General features: G+C 34.7%; 1 protein-coding gene across 1 annotated transcript in view; it reads left to right on the top strand.

Moving 5' to 3' along the window:
• The window catches only part of RYR2 (ryanodine receptor 2), a 430,121-nt gene that overhangs the window by 97,399 nt on the left and 308,680 nt on the right, over positions 1–24,042 (top strand). The window contains exon 2 of the mRNA XM_061991036.1: positions 9,037–9,156. Within this exon, the coding sequence (XP_061847020.1) occupies positions 9,037–9,156 (120 nt within the window). The remainder of the gene's footprint in view (positions 1–9,036; positions 9,157–24,042) is intronic.

Raw genomic sequence — 24,042 nt, 5'->3', positions numbered from 1 at the left:
TGAAAATGCTTAGCTATACTCAGAACACTTTTCACCAACTGTCTAATACTAATTTTCTTTATGCAATAAGTAACAGTATTACCTGTCCTCTATTCCATCTTATATTGACAACAATGTAATATACTTGACACTGTTTTCAAGTTTCCCCACTGTCTAAGCATACTGCATTCCAACAGTTTTTCTGGATCTTTCCAGTTGTGTTTCTTGATATCGCTAGTCTTGTTACTCTCTGTCTATACTTTCTGTGTTTCAAATTAAAGGTCAAAATAGCCATTTCACTTCAGCTGAAGCCTTACTCCAATGTTGACCATAAAATCAAAATATCACTATTCCTTTCCTGATTAGCATCTATACAATGGCCTAGTGTTACTGACTCCTGAACAGTATTTGGTTAACTGTAACCAGCATTTTCTTCTCTATAGCACCATTGTCTTTTCATTGCTTTTAATCCTGCATCCCTAAGGGATGTGCACTGTGCTAAGGTTCTTTTCAGTTCTTTATAGGGTGTTATGCCTTACGAGAGTCAGAACATTAATTTCCACTGGCTAAGGACTATTAATATTACTTTACTATTGCAATGGTCATGTCCTACCAAGAGGATAGTGCAGCTATGGTTCAAGCTCAGATACAGTAATCAGAAGTTTGAGTCCTTTTCTTACCTCTGTCACAGGCTTCCTTTGTGTTCAGATATCAAGAGCTATAGAATAATCTCTCTAATAGAACGGTATTTCAAATTAGGGTTTGTTAGCTTGTTGAAGACACTGGTTGATCAGTCAAGAGTAGAAATAACAGTTAAAGTAAGCAATGCTATGCTCTGAGCATTTGTTTTGTTGGTATCCCGTTGGATTGTTGAAAAGATATGTAATTACTGTTGACTGTAATTCTAACATGTTGCGTACATGGTGTTTCATAAATTTTATGTGTCAAGGCTTCTATTTGTTGTCAGCAGGGATTTGGAGAAGGATAAATACTGTCTTAATTTGTTATTTGACTTCTGCATTCTCGCTTTTTACCTTCTTCCAAAGCATAGAAAGAAAGAGGCTCTGGGGCAAGTAGTAGCAGAGCTTCCAACACTGAAAGTTGTCTTATGTGGCACTTGGTGTGTCTTATTCAGAAGCCTAGCATTTAAAAAATGGTCCCATTTTTAATTTTGTTTGTTTGTTTGTTTTGGGGAAGTGAGATGTTAGTGTCACCTTAGGGGACTAATTTGTGAATCTCCATTAGCATATGATTGCTAGTAATTCTGCAAGTCTTGTACTTGATGGCCTATAGAACTTACACATTTTTATTCTACACTTTGATCTAGTGCTTATCCCAACAAGGAAAAGGGAAGACAAAGTAAAATTTGTCAGTCAAGAAGTATTCTACAGTTTCCTTAGGCAGAAAGCAGTTTGTACAGGACAAATTTCTGTTTATAAATCTACTTTTAAAGTGTGTGTGGCACCTATACACATTACACAGTTCAGTTGCACAGCTGAACAGTAAATGGGATGTGGTGAAGCAGAACTATGCACATGTGGAGTTTGAGGAAGCTATTAAAGACTGAGCTATTAAAGTCTGTGCTGAGATCCTGATTTATAGCATATGATAGTTGATGGGAAAATTCCACTAATTGCAGCGTTTGCCATATAGAATGGCAGTAGAAGTGAGTTTGAATGTACAAGCATAACATATATGTTTTAATCTTTGGGTGGGTATCAGGAGGTTGGGACATCCCTTTTTTCTATAGTATATAGTAAGAGGACAAGTGGTAATGGGATGAAGCTGGAACACCAAAAGTTCCACTTAAGAAACCTAAGAAAACATAAGAAAAAACTATTTCACTGTGAGGGTGAGGGAGCCCTGGCACAGGCTGCCCAGAGGGGTTGTGGAGTCTCCTTCCTTGGAGGTCTTCAAGACCTGCCTGGACATGTTCCTATGCAACCTGATCTAGGTGAACCTGTTTCTGCAGGGGGGTTGGACTAGATGATCTCTAAAGGTCCCTTCCAACCCCTACAATTCTATGATTCTATGATTTGAATGCTTAATTATGTCAATGTGACATTCTCTGTTCCAAATGCAGTTTCAGAAGTGGTACACTGTCATGGAACAGTAGAAACACTGAGTCAGTATTGCATCTTTAACAGAGGTAATTATGTATAATGGGTCAGATTAGGAAGAGCACTAATTATTTAAATTAGTCATAGTTCATGTTTTATTTGCTGCATTCAGTGCAAATGACTAAAATATGAAGTGTAAAATATAAAATCAATGAAAGTACCTGAAAAGTGTTGCCTATGCAGATGTAAAGGTCATGACAAAATGAGTTGAATCATCTTGGCCTGAAGCACATGCAGTATTTCTAAATAAATGTATTATTGTGGTATATTGCTACTTTATTTATCATCAACTTTACCTGTAGAGATTTTTAGCAATACTAGATGCTTCAATATTGTGCTTTGCTTGCATGGCTAAAATAAAAGACTTGGAGGTTGTAATGACATAGAGTGTAAACCAGAGAAAGACATACAGTATGAAATTATGTTTTTGCATTCTTAAAGAATGCAACTAAAGACAACCCTCAGTCTTGGTCTATTCTTCGAGTCCTTACTAAACCAATACTGGACATTAATACAGAAAGTTTTAAAGTATGTTTAATTATTAAATATTTAAGGTACTTCAATGTGCAGAATAAAATAATACACCCAAACAACACATAAAGGATATTAAAAGAACCAACCAAACCACCAGCTAGCAGATTTCCAGAAAAAATGCCACGATGCAAATATTCTACCCTCAAAATTACAGCTGTGTCCATATTAAAGAGGTGCTAACAGCTGTAGCACTGTAGGTGGTGCCTACTTGTGGCAATTCAGCCAGTTTTAGTCCTTTAATAGAATCAACATATTTAGAAGGTTAAGAATTATTCAAAACTGACTGACTTCACAAGGAGATACCAGTTTTTCAGGTTTAATAGGACAGAGTAACACTGTCTCTTACAAGGAAATGTGTGTTTGTGTATATATGGCTGTTCTGTTCAGTCATAACTTGAAACTGCTGTTCTTGAAAAGATATGCCTAGTCAAAAAATTCATGTTGGAGCTAACATGCTCACATCTTTATGTGAAAATTAACTTTTTTTTGACTTGGTAGTGTATGCTTCATGTAATCTTAGGAGATTTCAATGCATTTCACAGAAAAGTCAAATGATATCTGTAGATGAATGTAAATGCTATTAAGCAGTTTTGAGAACTTCGTGTTTTAATATAGTAGCTTGACAGCAAACTCTTAATGCTTTACCCTCATTAACCTGGTCTTCTGGAGTGCAGTTCTGAGCATGCAGTTTGCCAGGTGATAGTGTTACATAGTTATTTTAGTTAACAACATCACAATAACTAGTTAAGCACTTGTTAATGACTTGGTAATAGTTTAATCAATTAGCTAAGCACTTGCAAATAAGTCAATCACCTATTGATTAAGTAAATATTCATTTGAATCACATAAGGATCAAACTGCAGGAGTTACTACCACACCTGATAAGGACCTGTTCAGACAAGACCCTGGTAAACTGTAACTAAAAAAAAGGGACTGGTATCTTTTTTTTTTAACCAATCACTATGATACTGGAAATTTTATAATAGTTAGGAACCAATCAAAGTAAAGGGCAAATTAAGAGATGGACATTTTATGCATGCTTTTGTTGGCAAATGTAGTGTTTTCTCTGAAGTGTATAAAAACCTTGAAAATTGTAACTAACAAGGAAGAAGCACGTTTGGAGGAGGTATCCCCTGTGTCTCCCAGTGCTGCATAATAAAGAAGTGCCTGCTTATCCTGTGTATATAAGTTTTCCACGATTGGGAATCCCTCAACAATAGCTATTGCTGGCAGCATTTTGGTTTTACAAGTAATTTTTAGCTGTAGAAACTGTTATGGTGCTGATTAAAGGTATTTTTGTGGTGTGGGGTTTTTTTTTTCCCCCCTGTTATTGAGTTCTCTGCTAAAACATTTTTATTTGTTTAGTTTCTGTGGGTATAAAGATTTCATGAAAATAATGAAGTAGTCCATAATGATTACATATAATTAAGAATCATAGAATCATAGAATGGTAGGGATTGGAAGGGACCTTTAGAGATCATCTAGTCCAACCCCCTGCAGAAGCAGGATCATCTAGATGAGGTTGCATACGAACATGTCCAGGCAGGTCTTGAAGACTTCCAAGGAAGGAGACTCCACACCCTCCCTGGGCAGCCTGTTCTAAGGCTCCCTCACCCTCACAGTAAAATAGTTTTTTCTTATGTTTAAATGGAACTTTTTGTGTTCCAGCTTCATCTCATAAGTTGGAATATATTGGATAAAATTTAGAGTCTGCTATGTGCTGCTTTTTGTTCAATACGTCTCCATGCTTTTAAAAACTGGATGTTTATAAGTAGGGCTTTGTCATAGATAGCATCTACCTGCTTTTTCAGAATGTTTCTTGGAGAATAAGAATGACAAATACACCAGTGTGCTTATCAAAAACTCATGATGTAAATGAGCTTGAAGTCAATGCAGCTATCTGACGTAATACGAAGCAGAATATCCTTTTGGTGGAAGAGACAGTGTCTTTAAAAATCGCAACTGGTGTACTGGCTGACACATAAGGATTTCTCAGGATTAATATATTATTCCAAGATGGCAGTTGGTCATAATCTTAAAACACTGTATATGACTGGTTACATTAGCCTCAGCTGCAGATTGCCTTCAGCAAATTCATTTGCAAACTTGGGAAGAATAGCTTTCTGATTTAGGTTATCAGTTTAGCAATCTGAGTACCGTTTCTGCTGTCCTGTAGGCATATTCTGTTATTCTAGGGAGGTAGTATCATTTTTTGCCCTTTACCTCCTCATCTGTAGAATACAGGTAATGGTACTTCCAAATTCTCAAGAATGTTATGAAGCAGAGCAGACTATGAACTGAAGGATAAATGAGAGTGAATGGAAGTAGCTGAACTAAATGGACAGCAAGTTGAATTCACTCTTACTTTCAGTAAATACAGATATATCTGAGGCTGTGCCCCACTACTGTTACAGAATCATAGAGTGCTTTGGATTATAAGATACCTTAAAGATCATCTAGTTTCAACCCCCTGCCATGGGCAGGGACACCCTCCACTGTACCAAGTTACTCTTATATTGCCTTGTGCATTTGATAATAAGCTGCGACACAACCGTGTGCATAGACTTTGTGTGGTTAATGATACCTACTTTCCCTTACCTTCTTGATACCTTTTCTTCTGTAAAAAAATCGAAGACAAATCAGCATCTTTTGGCTTATAAATGAAGGCTGCTGTGGTCATAGTGAATTGGGATGGAAATACTAATATTTTCCAGTTTCCCATAAGGAAACTGGCAGGTGTGTATGAAAGGGATGATTATTCAACAAAATAAGAATGACAGAAATATCTGGCAGTGGAAATGTCTGCAGGGATTTTAGGTGAGTGCTATTGTCCTTCCAAACTGTGCTGGAGTTTTTTCAAGACTACTATATTCCATATAATCTGTATATTTTGTAGTTGTTTTTAATGTGAATTTTAAATCAAATAAGTTTGTTAGCAATGGCAGAATACAGATACTGTGGGTTTCTTTAATCACGATTTAATTAGATCAAGTATATACTAAACTTGGAATATAAGCATTGAATATGACAGAAACACACTATTGTTTATTAACATGATCAATTATTGATCAATAATTGACTTGATAAATTGCAAAGACCTGTAACGGTGTTATGCAAACTGTGGGATTTTTTTACTTCTTTCAGCTATGCACTTAGTATTGGCAGTGCATAGACAAGTTTCTAAATGACTTAAAACATTGTTTTTTTGAAGAGTTTAGATTCCAAATAGATAAAAAGTTCCTACAAGTGAATACATTTTGTCATTAAATATTTGTACTTGAAGTTGGCTTCTTGGAATCTCTGTAATTTTCGTCTCTGTTTATTTTATTGTGATTGTTACTCGGCGTATGACAGATGTTTAAAATACACTAATGTTCTTGGCAGCGTTTTTGTGTTGCCTCTACTGCTGAATTTCCATAATCATATGAGGAGAGTTACGAAAGAGATGACTAAGGGTGTTTTTGATAAATAATGAAGTATTTGCTTACATTTTGAAAGCTGTAGTTATAACCCTTTGAAACATTAATGTCTTTCATTAGTTTTAATCTGACAGTGACTGTCAGAAAAAATTATGGTGATCTAAAACCTCACCTATTCAACATATGAATGTGAAAAAGCTCAGAAGGTAATATGAGGTAATGAACTAGTTTGAGACATCTAATAATTAAAGATTTAAGAATATCTGAAAAATGTTTTTCTTTAGTAGATGTTTAATTTGATACACACTGTAGCTTTTTTCATTCAAGAGCAAAGTGACCTTCAGTGAAGGTCTCTTTGGAGGTGTGACTAAAAGAAGGAAATTATACATTTTTAGCTCTCTTGATACTAGAAGTGGGTAGTATTTGCTGATTTGAGAACAGATTTAGAAAGACAGTGCTGAAATGCTTGCCCACTTACCAGGCTACTCCAAATAAATGGAATGGAATTACATATCTTAGTATAATTCTGCAACACAATCAAATTGCTTCTTCATAAAAATCTTCTGAATATGTAGTCAGTAAATGTTGGAAGACTGAATCCAGGATAGAGTTTATATTAGAATAATGATGTGTACTGAAATGCAAAGTAATTTATTTCTAACCACCTTTCACTTCATCTGACAATTGTGTCACATCTTCCTTAACCTTATGTGCCAATGTTATCAACCTCACTTTAACTAGAATGAGCAGTTCCACAGCAATATGACTCTGTGGCCTGAGCTAAGACATTTATTGTAACCATCTAGGCATAAAGCAAACAAAATGTAGCAAACCAGATTTGTGATTTGCCTTGTTATTTTAATGAGCGTGTCCTACCAACACAGGAATGAACTTTTGAAAAGGGTATGCTAAGGTGATTGATTTTTCATTAATTAGCAAGCATTTTCTTAATAAATCAATCTTTAATTGTGATCTATGTATTTAACAAAATAACCTGTGTACTCTGTATACTGCACAGCAAAAGAAGATAAAATGTTTGTAAACTGAATTGAGAAAGTTTGTGCCAATAAGTTTAACAGTTGCTATATTCTTGTTCTTAATTGTCCCACAGTCAGCACCTACATTATATATGTATTCTTGGTGATTATGCATAATTGATTTGCAGGGAAGGGTATGATGCTTTAAGATCACTAACTAAAACTAAGTATGTCAGGGACTTACCCTAAACCAATTTATATTTCTGCTGCTGTTAGCATAGGATAATTTTTGTAGATGGGCGTGTAGCACACTTATCAGCCTTTCTCTAAAAGCACAGTATACAATGGTAGAAAATAGGGCAGTACAAAATGAAATTGGGAGTTCATTCAGTCGAAAGTAGCCTTACTATGTTTGCTGCTGTGCACCTGGCTATGAAGGTACAATGTTAGCATCTTCTGTAGTGACCCTTTATGGAGATAGTTCTAGCATAGTGTATGATGGTGACAGGACTACTGGGCTTTACGTTCTTCTGGTGTGGTTATTTAGGAGGAAGTTTTGGAAAGAGAAAGGAGAATGTGTTTTAATAGCTGCAATCTTAACACCACTTTCTGCCTGGAAAGAAACTTTTATTTGAGTCTCATAATTAAGATTAGGAAATAATAATTTTGCACTTTAAAAGACAAAACCAAAAACACCCCCCGTACCCACCCCCAAAATGTTCTGATTTTAATAGATGCTACTTTTACAAAGACTACACAACAAATCTCTAAGCTTTTTGGTCTTCTAGATCCTTGATTTTGGCCTTGAGGGATTTCTTTGTTAATTGTACATGGTGAACATATACAATATGTTGTACATGATGAACATACACAATATACAATATTGTATGGTGAACACATAAGTTATTCCGTTTTTCTTGATTTCATGCCTGACTGGAAGCAATTATTACTTTTTGCTTCTAAAATTGACTGGATGTCATTGACTGTATATCATAAGTGAGTTGCAGCTTGAGCACTGTGGCTGGTATAAAAAGAAAACAGGTTTACCTAGACTTAGGGGTAGGGTTTGCTACATGGGAATAATTATAAAAAGTAACATTAATTAATTTTTAAACTATCCGATGAAACTCTTTCGAATCTCCAGTTCTTTTCAGAACTAAATACACCTTAATTTAGTTCAATTACTAGAACGAAGTAAATTAAACCTAATAAATGCCAGCTTGGTTCAAAATTAGTGTTTACTAGTGGCTTCAAATTATTCAATTTGAATAGAATTTTGAATAAATTAAAACATTTATTTGATTTGATGAACTTTTCTTAATGTCCTCATGTAAAAAGCTGCGTGTGAGGATGACTTCTTTTTTTTTCTAAACATGCCTGCCTTAAATGTGGGGCTTTGTAGTCTCATCCTGTTTTGCTTCCAGTTGCATGTTTCATCCTGCAGTTTTATAGTTGTATTACATTTTGTTTACAGTGTTAAATATGACTTCTTCATAATCATTCGTGTGAAATTTATTTACTTTTTTTTTCATAAATGAATGGACAGAAAGCACAGGGTGATACTGTTTTTTCTATTGTTAAACAGAAAAACTTTGCTAGAAAATAGACTCATTATTACAAAGCTTTCTTCTTTTTAACTTAAACCATATTACTGCAAAGGGTTATGCTACTTTGGAGAACTGTGATTTCCATAAGGGTCTGCTTCTGTTCTTTCATATTTGTTGCAAGATGTCCTTCAACTATAGTACTACAAGGTATTAGTACCATAGAACTTGCATTTCATACATACCAACTTCTGTTACAAGGATAGGCAAATGGGAAAAGCACATATGTAGCTGTTGTTGCCCATATTCACAATTCTGAGAATAAAAATTCTTGTGAGATTTTATCCTGGATGTGTTCAGAGGTAACTGTTTCTGAGTTTAGCAATGATTTTGTGAATGCTTCTCCAGGTCTTGTTGAATCAGAAGCATAACCACTGTTATGGTTTTGTTTGTTTTTTGGTAGGATGATGAAGTGGTTCTGCAGTGCACAGCAACTGTTCACAAGGAACAACAGAAGTTGTGTCTTGCTGCAGAAGGATTTGGCAACAGGCTTTGCTTTTTGGAATCCACCTCAAATTCTAAGGTACTGCTGAGTGTTGTGTGTGTCATGTATGAAGCAATGATATAGTTAGAATATTGTTTGCTCTGATGTACTATATAAAAATCTTTCTAGGAGAGTGTACAAATCAAATCTATCAATTATATAAGGAACATCTAGTCTCTCTTTGAAATTTAATTCTTCCCTTTTTATGGTCTTTGACTAGACTCACTGTACTTTCTGGTTTGTGCTCACTTTAAAACTAGTCAACTGCAGAAGTCCCACTCAGCAATATGGTTGTTGTTTTGGTTGTTGCAACTCTGTTGTAGTAAGCTGTAGTTCAATTTTTGTGTACTGCCATTCAAAGACATGTTTGATTACTCTGATTTTAATTCCACAGGAGAGAGAGCGGTTAGTCTGTTTGTGATAAGTTTTTATTCTGTCACATTTATCTTGAGATGATTATTACTTTTAAGTCCTTCTAATTCTGTAGCCGAGGAGAGTATTAATGCAAGTGTCAAAATTAATTGCATCTAATCCCTTGGTTATCTAGGCCTACTATAACTCTGTTATATATGCTGTAGTTTGAAAATTAACTTTACTATTTGTTGCAAAGAAGGGTTTTCCTTCACAATCACATATGGTCAAATAAATATTTTGAAGACAAAGTTGTACTTTCTGAGGACAGAACTGGTTTTGTGACCAAGGTAGTGAGTATACTTAGACATTTTATTTAGGTAAAGGGAAGAGTGTTGCTTGACGTATTTGGGTTTTCTTCAGCTAAAATAAAAATGTTTGATGAGAAAATCAAATAAAGGTAAAGCATCCAGAAAGACATCTAGATTTATCTTTCCAGCTTCCACAACATCACTTTGATTCTCTCTAATGCATTGCAGAGTAATGCTTCATTTTCTGTCTCATCATTTTGAATGTATTATTCATGTTAATAAATTTTTCACTAAGATATTAATGATTCATTATAATAGCAGTGATCTTGAATTCATTCGTGCCGCTCTGTTTTAAGTGAATCTTTTTAACAATAAAAATGTGCTAGGATAGAAGTGATTGCAGTGCTATTTGCCTGTGAGACCAGAAAAATCTATTTAATGAATTTATTATTATATTCAGTAAGTTTGGATATTAAATCTACAGTTTCTGTCCTACTATGCAGAACTCCTCAACATTCTTGTCTGTAATGAATACAGTGTAAATTTGATGTCAGTATCCTGTGCTTGCTTGTTAATGCTGCTTTTTCTCCATGTTTTATGAAGCAATGTTTATTTTGCTCTTTCTACCTGATCTAGGGGGAAAAAAGCAAACAAAATAAAACAGTCAGCTCATCCTTGGTTTTGTTTGGTTGTGTTTTTTTTTTAAGGGCTGACAGTTTCTAGGATGAACTCATCTGCAGTAGACTGGAGATATAAATACTGAGGGAGCCATAAAATTACCAAATCCTTAAAGCTGACTATAAACCAGAGTAAATAAAAAAGTTTTTCTTCCTAATGTCCGTGTCTATACAATACTACTGTTGCATTGTATAAGGAAGAGCATAACACACAAGAGGCAAATGATAAATTGAAAAAGATTCCAGCAGAGTTCTTGAGCCACTTAAAAAATTTCCTAGCCTGTCTTCAAGACTGTTTTCTAGTTGTAATGGGGTTGTGACGCACTTCAATGCAAACAGTAATGTGGCATCTGAATTACAGGCAGGTATCAAGGATGAGGTACCAAACCAAGCACCAGTTATAAGCCAAACACAAGTAAGAGAGCTTAGCTAGTATCCTGGACTTGCATTCTTGAGAATGCCTCATTCAATCCCCTGTTTTTCTCCAATATCCTTCAAGTTGTGGGTCCTGGTGGTGTAGCTGATGTTTTACTAGCACAGATTATTTGCATGCATTTTCTTGTCCTAGGATCATTGAATAATTCACACTACAAAAATAACAGTCAAATTGAAGACATATATTGATAGAATACTTTGACAACTACTGACCATTAATACTTATATAATTACAGCAATAACACTGACAGACCTATTATGAAAATTGCTAAATGAAAGTTATTTTCTTCAGTTCAAGTTTACAACACAGATATTTCTTTGGAGGACCATGGAGATTCTCTTGTCATTGGAGGAGAACAGCAGATTTTGAAAACATCATACTATCAAAAGATGGCTGATGATAGGCTAAATTACCAAACACTTTAACAAGCATTATCAGTTCATATGTGATCACATTTCAAAACTGTTTCCAAATGCCACTTTTCTCACTTCTTTTGGAAGCAATCCATGCTTGTCAAATCACTTTACTGAGCTAAATATCTTCTTTATTTCTTAGATCTGCAAATCTGTTGTGTTTCTGTATATCTCGTAAGGTATTTGAATTAGTATTTATTTCATATTTAGAGCTATGTTACAGCTTATTTTTAGACTTGAACTTGGTTTGTAGAAAATGGTAAATCACCTTTTGTTATTAAATTTCATATGAGATTCTTTCTAAGAAATGCATCTTGTCACAAAATGGCATTTTATTTAATCAAATTTCAAAATACAGTTGTATTTCTAAGTTGTGAATTTTTTCTGTTAATTGATTTGACCATTCTCAGAGGAAGAGAGATGAGAGATGAGGATGTTCTGTGATTCCATGATTCTTTGATGTTCAGGCTGGAAAAGAGAAGGCTTCAGGGAGACTGTATAGCAGCCTTCTAGTACCTAAAGAGGCCTACAAGAAAAGAAAGACATGGAAGGACTCTGTATCACAGAGTGTAGTGATAAGATGAGGAGTAATGGTTTTAAAGTGAAAGAGAGTAGATTTAGATTAGATATTTGGAACAAGTTCTTCACTGTGAGGGTAGTGAGGTACAGGAACACGTTTCCCAGAGAGGCTGTAGATACCCCATCCCTTGAAGTGTTTAAGGCCAGGTTGTATGGGGCTTGGACCAACTTGGTCTAGTGGAAGGTGTCCCAGCGCATGGCAGAGGGGTTGGAACTGTATGATCTTTAAGGTCCCTTCCAACCCAAACCATTCTTCAATTCTATATAGTCTAGCAAATGCTGAGTAAAGGGGAAAACCACTAACTCCAGGCTAAGCAATTTTTAGTACATCATGGGAGAGTATTACCTTTCTTTGCTGCCAGGGCACTCTGTGGATTTAGGCCAACCTTACTGCTCTCGCCCTTTTCTGCAAAGCCGCCTCTCAGGCAGTCAGGCCTGACTGGATCAAAGGATACTAGTTCTTTGTACAGCAAATGTATTCTTGATTTGAAATAAATTATTTGAAGCAGAGGATTGGATTGCAGTTGTGAAGGACAGAGAGACTAAATTCTGTATTAGTGATAGCAATAGCCTTGGACAAATCCCTGATATGTCTTTGCAACAGTTATCTAGAGTTCTACCAAGGACTATTCTCTAGCTTTGGGTAATAATGGGATAAAAGGTGTTTGCACTTTATTTCATTCATTATTTAAACTTGGCAAGGCAAGTAAGATTAGTTGCCACACATGCTCTGTAAATGCAGTTTGTCTTTTACTTTTGGGAATACAGCAGCTTCCTGATTTTCCTTCAAAGCATGCTCCCATATCTTCAAGAGCAAAATGATAGAAAAGCAAGATGTCAGGTCTAGATGATGTGTATTTTTATTAATATGAGACAATTCTGAGTATAAAACAATCAGTTTGGTACAAGATAAGTGCATGATTCCTTAATCTATAGAAGTGTAGTAGCTCAAATGAAAAAATATTTATATTTGAATATACCAATATCAAAGCAGATATATCTGAAAATAGATGTTGTTCTAAGAGAGAGGTTACACATTCCAGTGGTGTATCAGATATATTTAAACTATAAAAAAATTTGAATATTCAGAAAGTTGCAACAGCAATAATAGCAAAACCCAGGGGAGACATGCTAAAGAAAAACATTAAACTACTTCATTTCCTTATCTCACCCCATTATTTCTCCAGCAGATCTTGTTAAATCTATAACATAATTTTAATTTTATAGTTAAAAGGGAGAAAATAAAGAAATATGTGTCAGAAAAAGAGAGCAAAAAAGAGCATAAACTTCTTTTTGACAATGATCTAGATGTAATTTTGTTTCATCAATGTTTGCTATGCTTTTAAGTCTTGCTTCTGTGGGACACAATCCCTTTCATTAAAACAAGAATTATAAATAGATAATATATCTCAGTGACTGGTAAGATGTATTTCTTTACACTTGAAAATTACATTGTTACTTTTTATATATAAACAGTTAGTATGAGGAAGTCCATTAAAAGATTATGCTGTCTGCTATTGAAGTAATTTCTCTTTAGCCCTAAATAATGCATGGAGTTGAAAAGCAAATAAGCTGAAACTATGGTCTAACAGCTCCTGAAAAATATACTTGTACATGGTGCAGAATGACAAATACTCAGATCTGAGCCAGTCACAAATGTGATTCTCATCCATTGTGAACCACTGCATGGCAGAGCACTGAGACTGAGTTACGCTTTTCTGATGGCATAAGAGTTTCTTTCTCCTGTTTTTATAGCAAGTGATAAACTCACATGATGCCTCTAAGTATGGAAGAACTGCTTTACATAATTAAAAAGAACTAGGATAAACAATGGTTTGTGTTTTCCTTTTTTTTCCCCTCAAACTCTCAGCAATTTGGAGTTGAGAGAGGAATGGGTAACGTAGTGAGGGGTTTTGATGGTCTAAATAAAACCTCCCAATTTTTAATATTTTTTTTCTCATTTTTTTAGAAAGAGCAGTGTGTGATCCTATGGTTTCAGTTTTCCACTGAATTATGACTTATGTTGGATGTGATATGTTACATAGCCAAGAGAAGTGTCCAAAAGCTTATTATACCCTTACTAATTCTATTTGTAAAGTGAGGAAATGATTCACCTGAGGGTAGGACTTTGCTAACATTTTTTTTACATTTCTGCTTTTGAAAAGTCACATTTCTTCTGTTTCAGGGCATGGTTGCAACTGGGAAAGGTTCTGCAAGTTTGGTACTGGTTTAGGGAAGTCCAATCAACTGGGTCTGTCTGACCCAGGACCCAGAGCTAGGTACATCATTGGTGTTTCATTCTTTGTTAGTCTCTAGATGCTACTGTTGTGTGAGGGGATGCAAAATAAAGCTTGACGGTAAGACTGGCACACTTTTTCCTTTTTTTTTGGTCTATTTTCAACTACAGAATCAGGAGGAGCTGGACAGGTGGCTATGCTGGAAGGGGACAATAAGAGGATGGAGGGTAGGGAAAGATGGTCACCTGGCGCAGACAAGGTTACAAGGGAGTATGATTCTCCACAGGAAATGTGCATCTCAGCAGTCAAATTCCTGAACAGTGGGGATGGGACCTTGTACCCTGAAATTTCAAGGCTTTTTTAATCCTGTACAGCAATCACTTCAGCATGTTCCCAGTGGCCAAGGCAAATGATATTTCTGATTTCAGAGAAACAAAGTCTGAAACTTTCCCACAGCTGAGAAACACTATCCATGCTCTGTGCAGCTTTTGGTTACGTAAATCCAAAGCACATGATGTCCATTAATGTATGATGCAAGTAGGTGTTTATTGAGCAGTTACTGACATAATGAAATATTAAGTTTTAAAAAATTTGATTCACACTGAATCAAATGAGTGCTGTCTGCTTGTATTTACAGTGGATCATTCTGGGAATTTGCTATAAGGTAAGGTGAGTTTTTGGTTTTTGATTGTTGCTGTGGTTGCCTTCTGTGCTTATGTTTCCGTTGCATCTTTCTAAAAAAGTCAAAAAAGACTGTCAGAACTTTGTCAAAGCTTTGTAGCTGCATCTCCAAGGCCATTTTAATTGCCTTTGTGTCATGTTGCCAAAATGAATGTTCATATTTAATGGCAAAGTTACCACTTAAACTTATGTACTCTCATATTCAGAGGACTGTATTTAGCAGACATTCACTGAAATCACTGATTTTAATAATTCAAATAAAGAGTTGTTAATAAATTTATACATATTTACATGTTACTTGCCCTGCTTTACATATATCATTTAGTCATAGGTACAGGAAGTTTTCATAGGCATAGATCAGGAAGGATTTGGTTCAATGAATCCCTCTTTCTCAGCAAAATGCTTCTGTATAGAAGCAATGTAGAGAAAAAGATAGTGTGTTTCATTAATACGTAGTTTTATGTAACACATGATTGATATAAATGTAAATAACATATTTAGGTATACCAGATTCCATTCCTGAGCCTAGATGCAGATATGTAGCCATATCCATTAGACCTGATTGTGATCCAATCCGACAAACCCTCAGTATTATTTCTTGATGTGGAAAGTGAATAATTTAAAATTAATATGAAGCATTCTGACTAAGAAAGACACTGCATCAGATTACCATGAATGTGAAGAAGAAATAGAAATATAGCTTTATATCAACTGAAAATTATGTGCAGTGTTAGTAGGCATAATAAAATGATTTAGCATGTTTGTACTGTCATCTGTAATACAGCTAGTTTTTAAAAAAGTAAATGGAATATGTGATATCTTGGAAGGTATCACAAGTTAAGTACTGTAATCATAATACTTAAAATCCAAGCAGACTTATTCTTCTTGTTCGAATTGTGTCTCCTGTTGTGGAAGACATCTGCAATTTGAAATACATCCAGGAATGGATTATTTGGATATTACAGAAGTGTTCATTATCAAATCTAGTGTGTTCAGAGAAATAAAATAAAAGGTCATCCTGTCTACAAACTTTATCTTCTTAAATGTGAGAGAGTTTTATTTTCAATCACATAATTTAATATTTAAAAGTTTTATATTAGTATAGCCAGTTCTCTGGATACATTACCAATAATTTTACTTTGTTGGGGATAGCTCTACATGCGTCACTCTAGTGGTTTAGAATCCACTTGTCTACTTGTGATTTTTTTTGTCAAAGCACTGAAAGAAAGAGTAGTATTATGTGATATGTATGTATACATTATGTCTATTATTAAGTAACCAATGCAAAAAAAAATTCCAAGTTCTCATTTTTAATATTAATGGTACCGTTCATATAGTTAGCAATGTAGGCCATTCAATGAAGAAACTTAACCTAAAGTTGTGTGATTTGTGAAATTTAGCAAACAAAGCAGGAATTGTAATATTTATAGTCAAATATGTAGTTTGACACTTTCTTAATTATCTAAATATCTGATTCAAGAAAGAAACAAACCCTAAATGTTTTCCAGAAACACATATGATGATACTTGTGGGGTTTTGTTTGGGTTTTTTTTTTTTTTTTTTGTTTTTTGGTGGGAGTTTTTTGAGGGGGTTTATTTGTTTTCTTTGGGTTTTTTGTTTGCTTGGTTGGTTGGTTTTTTCTTGTAGTGAAACAGATTTAGGAATTCAACCTCTAGTATGAAGTAATAAATTAAGAAGACCTGAAAAATCCTATTAAATTAATTTTCATTTATATATCCCAGTAAATGCTTAGATCTCTCATTATTTAAAGGGGTTGGACTAGATGATCTCTAAAGGTCCTTTCCAACCCCTACCATTTTATGATTCCATGATTCTATGGTTAAAATATAAAAAGATGCTGATATTATGCTGGATAATCTTGTCTGAGATACAGCTGTGACACAAGGACCATGGTGTAAGAATGTTAGATATGTGGTATAGGTTTGGTGAGTTTTCTGCAGGCTCCTGAAAACCTGCCAGGTTTCTCTGATTTAACTTCTGAGTCCTACTCTTTTTGGTACGGATCCCATTAAAAAGGAGAGTTGCTATTATTGCACGATGGCTTTCTCTATTTGCATTTTTAACATTTGTGTTCAAAGTAATGCCCTCACACAGTTGCATAGTTGATGGGATTTGGCAGTTGGTGCTTTTTTAGTATAAAAATAATCTTGGGAGTATTAAGTTCACCAAATACAACTCTACTAAAATAGCACAAGTCCTTGAAAGACAAATAAATTCAGACATAAAGCAAAGCAGTATTTTGAGGTAGGAGTTCTTACTTGCTGTAAAATTCATGTCTGATTAAAGGTACAACCAATAACTGGTGCACATACAGCTTCAAGCTTGCTGCATTACCCCAAGTAGCTGAACATTATAAGGTCACACAACGGCATACTTTGCTAAGTCCTATAGATTTTAGCATTTTAAATATTTTCTCTGATGAGCTTGTAGCAGAATGTACTTCATTAGTACATGCAGAGTAGTTACAAAGCAGTCATTTGAATTTTAATTAGGCTGATATGTAGCTGCACATCTGAAAACCTGAAAAACAGATTCATAAGTCTGTGTTTCAAGCTAAGAGTGTATGAAAGTGTAAATGCTTATTCTAAGTCCTTTAGATGAACGTTTGTCTAAAGCAGCAGTTTCAAATTAGCTATGCATCCCTGCACAACACTTGAAGTCTTAGTGCTGTTCATTTGTACTCAGTATTTTTAAGCACTGTTGAGCTAAATCTGGCTCACCAGATGCCTGCGAATAATCCTAACCCAATGGGCTCTCAGAAATTAGGAAAAAGAACTGTGACCTATTAATAAGTCAATCGATATGTTTATTTGAGGTAAAGAATATCAGTTATATCTGAATGAAAACAAACACAAAAGAATAACAAAGACTCTATTTGTTTCTTTCTTCCTTATGACCTTTCAAAACTTATATTTTGGTGGTTTCCCCATGAAAAGATGATTTGTGCTTTTTTAACAGAGAATGCTGTAACTTACTTTTATAACAAGTATTTGCAATATTAAATTCAGTGTGTTAGTTTAAAAGCAGTCTGGATTGAAAGAGGGAAAATGGGTAAGTGCAAATAGTTTGCAAGTTGAAGATGTATGTTTTGTGTCTCTGTGCTTGCAACCCAAATGCAAGTTGCTTCTACTAACTTTTCTAATGCTTGCAGGGGGATTGCAATATGAAAATACAACTTTTTCTGGTTTCACAAGCAAAAGAACACTTCCTGTGTTTTGCATTAAAAAACAGAGGCCAGATGGTAAAAAGAGTGGTTATGTTCTTAAAGAGGATGCAAAAATACAGAAGGTCAGAGTTGAGGCTGCTTCTCCTGGGAATTTAATTAGTTCTGAATAATTGCTGAAAGTTTGTTATTTGTTTAAAAACTTGTAGATGTGAGTGATGAACATGCAGTTGATATATTAACCATGAACCACACTCACAGCTCCAGTTTGTTTTTTCCTTACCTAACTGATGTGTCTGTAATGGCTGAAAGATGGCAATCATACTGTGGTTTTCTAAAGTGTGATTAAGTAGCTTCAGATGTGGTACTTTGTCTTTTTTGGCTTGGCCTTTTCAAATGTCATTCACAAGCCAAAGGAGTTTTACAGTTCTCTGTGTCTCAGTGCAAGGATGTTCTAAAGCGGTGATTGTGTGTAATCTACTTTTGCATTGTCTTCAATTTGCTAGCTGAGGACTTGCATGAGCTGGAAGGGGTTGAAGTTAATGTTCTGCTTAATTGACTGTGAGAAGAAAGTGATATCCTTGTAAATGTATCCTTGTAAATGCAGTGAGCCCCTGTTGAGAATAATAACATTTTTGAGCTTTAGCACTTTAGTTCTCCCTTCCTACTGGATGTTTTGAGGAGTGGGAAGCTTATTCCATCTTCCAGGTATTTTTACTTGTTTCTAGAGTAAAATATAGTCTGTAAAAATGAAAGATACTTGCCATGAGGTCTTACTTTAAGTAAGAAACTTGCCTAGTGTGTTTCTCTGTTGTAAGAATAAAGCTTAATATGCTTTGAGTGCTGTATTTGATATGTGGTTTGGTCAGTGGTACACTAACAACTCATTTGACCCCTTTTGCCAGTATATGTATAGAATAATGACTATGAAAGTCTCATTTTTTAAAAAATAGAAATGGCAAAAGAATTCTTTCCCATTGTGTAAGTTTCTGGCTTGTTTATCATGGAGGTTATCTGTATCTATAGTTTCCATTAAAGCATAATACGCATAGTGCATAACCCAAGTAATTCTTCTTAGAACTGTTTTATTTCAGCAGTAAAGGTGCATTTCTTAGCAGAATTAATGAAAAAGAATTCTAGTTATTTTTGAAAATTTGCAAGAATGTGGATTTTAAAAAGATTAATTTTTTTTTTTTTAAATAAAGCAAAGTGTCAAACAAAGGCATTTGAAAGGTCATGTTTGATCTCCAATGTAGATATGAACTTTAGCAGAGGAGTGGAACATCTTTGCATGGTAAAAGGAAAGTTGAGATGTTGCTAAAATAAAACCAGAATACTCTAGAAAATAACATATGATTGTGCATAATACTCATCTGCAAATGTCTTAATACTGTAAGTTAAAGTCGTATGTGATGTCCAAATGTGAAATTTCTAAAAGGAAGAATTTTAATACCGTAAAGGAGGAAACTCCAGACTGGTGGATGAAATAAATCAATGCCATATTTACACATAGGGATGATGTCTGTCAACGTCTTATATTCCTCCTTGAATGTGTATTCAAAAGCAGCAGGAAAGAAGTCCGTATAGTTTGCTAGGTCCCTGAGACTATCATCTCTGAATTTTTAAGCCTCTTGTTTTATTAACCTCTTGCATAATTCACTTCTGAGGCAGGTGGGTGATTTGCTGGGAAATGCATGAGGGTATTTCTGGGTATTAGTCTGAGGGTATTAGTCTGGAGAAGAGGAGATTGAGGGGTGATCTTATTAACATTTATAAATATCTAAAGGGTGGGTGTCAGGAGGTTGGGACATCCCTCTTTTCTATAGTAGATAGTAACAGGACAAGGGGTAATGGGATGAAGCTGGAATGCTAAAAATTCCACTTAAACATATGAAAAAACTATTTCACTGTGAGGGTGACGGAGCCCTGGAACAGGCTGCCCAGAGGGGTTGTGGAGGCTCCTTCCTTGGAGGTCTTCAAGACCCGCCTGCATGTGTTCCTATGCGACCTGGTCTAGGTGAACCTGCTTCTGCAGGGGGGTTGGACTAGATGATCTCTAAAGATCCCTTCCAACCCCTACCATTCTATGATTCTATGACTTCTGTCTAGATGGTACTTTGTGGCCACTTTTCTTGCTGCTATGTTACTGAGCAATAAGTCTTTTAAAGCAGCAATTGTTTGGTTAACAGTTCAGTAACAATATTTTGTCACTTTAGACGAAAAAAGGACAAAATCTGAATATTTGCAAAGCTGAAAAAATCACTACTTTTTGATCTTTTTTAGTTAATAAAGATGCATAGTAAAATATTTTAATGTCATGCAGTGTATGCTCAAATGCAGTGCTGTGCAAAGTCAAGTGTGGGCTTTATACATTTGCATATTTACAGATGAACCACAATTTCTAAGTACACTTATCCTTTTTAGAGATGGAATGTATGAGGCCCTAAAGAAAGTAAAGATCATACCAGGAATTACAACTTCCAAGCATTTAAGACAGTCTGCTCTATTAATAATAGCCTCATGACCTTCTCAAGCCAAAGTTATTTCTGAAGTGCAGAAACTGAAAAATTTTAACGTAGAACTTTGCCACTGCTTGCAAACATAAAAGAATGTACATACATAATGACAGCCTAAGTAGAAATAGATATCTTATGGATTTTAAAGGACATTGTGAGAGAGGAAAAACCCAAGAAGCAGTTTCCTTATGAATATTGTTATATATTCATTTTGTACAACTTAAGTTTCAAGGAACACATTTTTCTTTGCTGATGAGGTGTTCTGCTGTGACCAGCAGATGATACTCAGTATCTGAAAATAAGGGTAGGGAGAGATTTTGATCTTCACCGCTGTGCTAACTCATAAGGGCTAAAACCTAGTAACTCGCATGATAATACATAGGCTACTGTAGATGACTGTTTATCTTTGATGTATCAGCAGAAAGTGTGCTCAGCGTATAAAGACTTTTTTCACTGCTGAATTTGTCAAATCTAACACTTCATTTATGAGAGAATTTTTCACAATGTGGATTAAATAGGGAAACATTGTATATGTGACTACAAGAAGAGAATCTTTTTAAAGAACTAAACCAATCAGTTGTTTAGGTTGGATTAACAAGATATGTTATAATACCGGTGATCAACGTGTAGTGGCATAAGCAACCAACATGATTCAAACAGACCACTGAGGACTTGGAACTGTCTTGCATTCTAGGCTTTGAAATTTAATTGATTACAGTATGATTGAGTCTGACCTCAGTTCTACCACTAGCTGTTTTTCCCTATGATGGTCTCATTTTCACTTTTTTTTTTAAGTTTTGGACCCTATTCTGGTTTCATCCTTCTGGTATTCCTGTGAGTTTTTCAGTTTTATCCCCTGAAACAGCTGTCCTGAGAACAAGAAATCCTTAGAATTTTTTTATTGTTATTAAGAAAATTTTCACTATATGGAAAATTATTTTTTTCAAGAACTTGACTGGATTTTCAGTGTTTTTTCTAGAAAAAGTGAAAAACATACTTGTGACAAAGACTACTCTTGATAAACTGATCTTGCAAAAACATGAGTGCATTACAGTTTTTCGGTATGGTAGCATTAAAAAGTTCCTGAATGTTGAAAACTTCTCTGCTTTTAATAGAAACAACTGTTTTGGCTGAATGTCCAATAAATGGCTTGTACAGAAAGTGACGGTTTCAGTCATAACCAGCTGAAAGCAAGTTTTTTGTAGGAGATGGCCTGACAACCGTCACAATTTGCTAACAATAAACAGGCAGGAGCTTGTACAGAAAGTGGAAACGTCCTCTCTTCTAGAATGGAAATTGTAATATTCGTAATTACTTCTCTGTCTTATCTGTTTTGGGGTTTGGTGAATATGAGTCATCATATTTTACTGATAGGACTTGTCGACAGAGCCATATACTTCTTTACTGAGCCCATCTTTTCAGTGATAACCTTGAAATCATGGAAAGCTATGCCTTTCATGTAGGATGCTAGAAATGAATTTTTTTACTTGGCTATAACACCAGACAGAATCTCATTTAAGTAGAAAGGAGTGCCAAAAAGACTGAGATGTATACATTTAAATATAACTTCAAAATAAATGATGGGTACAGTTTCTCTCAAGCTACTCCCATAAATAAGACTGCAGATGTTTTGCTTAAATTCTAAAATCAATTTTCTGAATCGCCTTCTACTTGCATTCTCAAAGTTAGGCATCTAATAAATGTGCTAGTTATAAAAAAGTTACAAACACCCCTTTTTTTTTTTTTTAGTGCTTAGTTATGTGGGTTTATTTAAACACTGATGTGTGAATATTATACAGTTAGAGATGAAATACCTGCAAGTCCATATCACTGAGAATTTGGTTGAAAGAGAAATAAAAATAACCACGAGCCTAGGAGAACAGCTAGCAAGCTTGCAGATAACTTAGGAAGACAAATAAAGCTGAGATAAAGCTCCTTATTCTTTGACAGAATTGTGTTAGCTGATGCAATTCATTATTCTTCAGTCTTGTACTAATATTTGAGAAGCAGGACTTCGGTTCACAAGATTATATGCATCGTAATACATGAGCAGGTCATATGTTATTGTGGCTTGTTAACTCTGTGTGATCATCAGCTTAATGACAGTGAGTCACAGCTTTGCATCTCAGCCTCTTGCTTTTATTGTTGTCACAGTGGAGCATGGTATGCTTGTAAATAATAGTTCATTAAAATCTGAAATCATGTGTAATGAATACATCCAGTATCCATGACTCAGTAGTGGGTTGGATGAGAGTTAGAGATATTTTTTAAATAGCATTTAGAAAGCTTTACTCAAAACACCTTTTTAATGAAGGGTATGATTATCCAATTTGCAAATGGCCTCCCACAGAGTAAAGCATAATTTACTATGCAAATATTAATACAGAAAATTAGTCTAAATGGTAAATGTATTTTAAAACAGTAGGAAGCAATTACTCCAGTAGTAGATATGCTGTAAAAATTTCACAAGAATGATGTTATTTTAATTTGTCTAATTTAGCTGACTCTGCTATTACAAACAATGATGATCAATATAAAAAGTTAACAGTAATTTATCATTTTTCTCTTAGCAGTACTGAATTTCCTTTTGAAACTTAATATACAATTTTTACCTTATTTGTGTGACAACCTATTTTTTTATCAAGCTGCTTGCATGTTAGGTTGTAATTGTGACTGACTAGGTTGTCTAGACAAGAGGACAATTCCTGCAAAGAACAACTAGCAGAAATACTGGAGTTACTACCTTTTAAATCACTGAGCATATTTTATGTTAAAACCCATTAAAATATAATTGATTTAGCAAATTTGTCAAAGATGAATTGAAAAGAAATTGTTTTGAATACTGGTATTGCTTCAACTGAAATTTTGGATTAAAGATGTCATGCAGATTCCCTGGAATGTCCAAGGACCTCATTACATATTCTGTCACAAAACAAAAATCCACTTTTGGAATATGAACTATTTTTCACTTAGAAAAATTGCTGCTGCAAAGAAAAGTGGTGGAAAAGAAGGTTGAGGATTACCAATAGGGGTATTTATGTCTTCTGAAACATCTTTTGACTGCTGATCATTTTGGGGGGCATAAATTGTGTTCTGTTATCAAATTAAATTTTTAGTATTACCATTAAATTGTTGAAAATTTCCAGCTAGTTACAGGTTGTTTTGGCATTTATTAGAAGTGCATTTGTGTGTGGTTTTTTAGGTATGTGACAAAATTTTTTTCTTAGATTCTTTATTATTTTGTAGTGTATTCTTAGTTAAGCAAAGCAATCACTAAAATATCTTTCTATACATTTGACTTGTTCTCAAAAAAAGCCTGATATTGCAAACCTACTGCTATAGATTTTCCTTGCAACCACGAGAATATGCTGTCCCTTTGAAGACTGGGAACTAAAAATTGTTAATGTATATGAAGGTATCTTTGGACAGGAAATGTTAACCTGCCATATAAGACAAAGTACCTTTATTTTTCATATTCCTTTCTCCATCATGTATATGTCAGATTTTTACTTTTTAATTTTTATTTTATGCTTGAAAGTG

The sequence above is a fragment of the Colius striatus genome, chromosome 2 (genome assembly GCF_028858725.1).
Source record: "Colius striatus isolate bColStr4 chromosome 2, bColStr4.1.hap1, whole genome shotgun sequence".
Classification (NCBI taxonomy): domain Eukaryota; kingdom Metazoa; phylum Chordata; class Aves; order Coliiformes; family Coliidae; genus Colius; species Colius striatus.
This window is presented reverse-complemented; position numbering and strand designations above follow the sequence as displayed.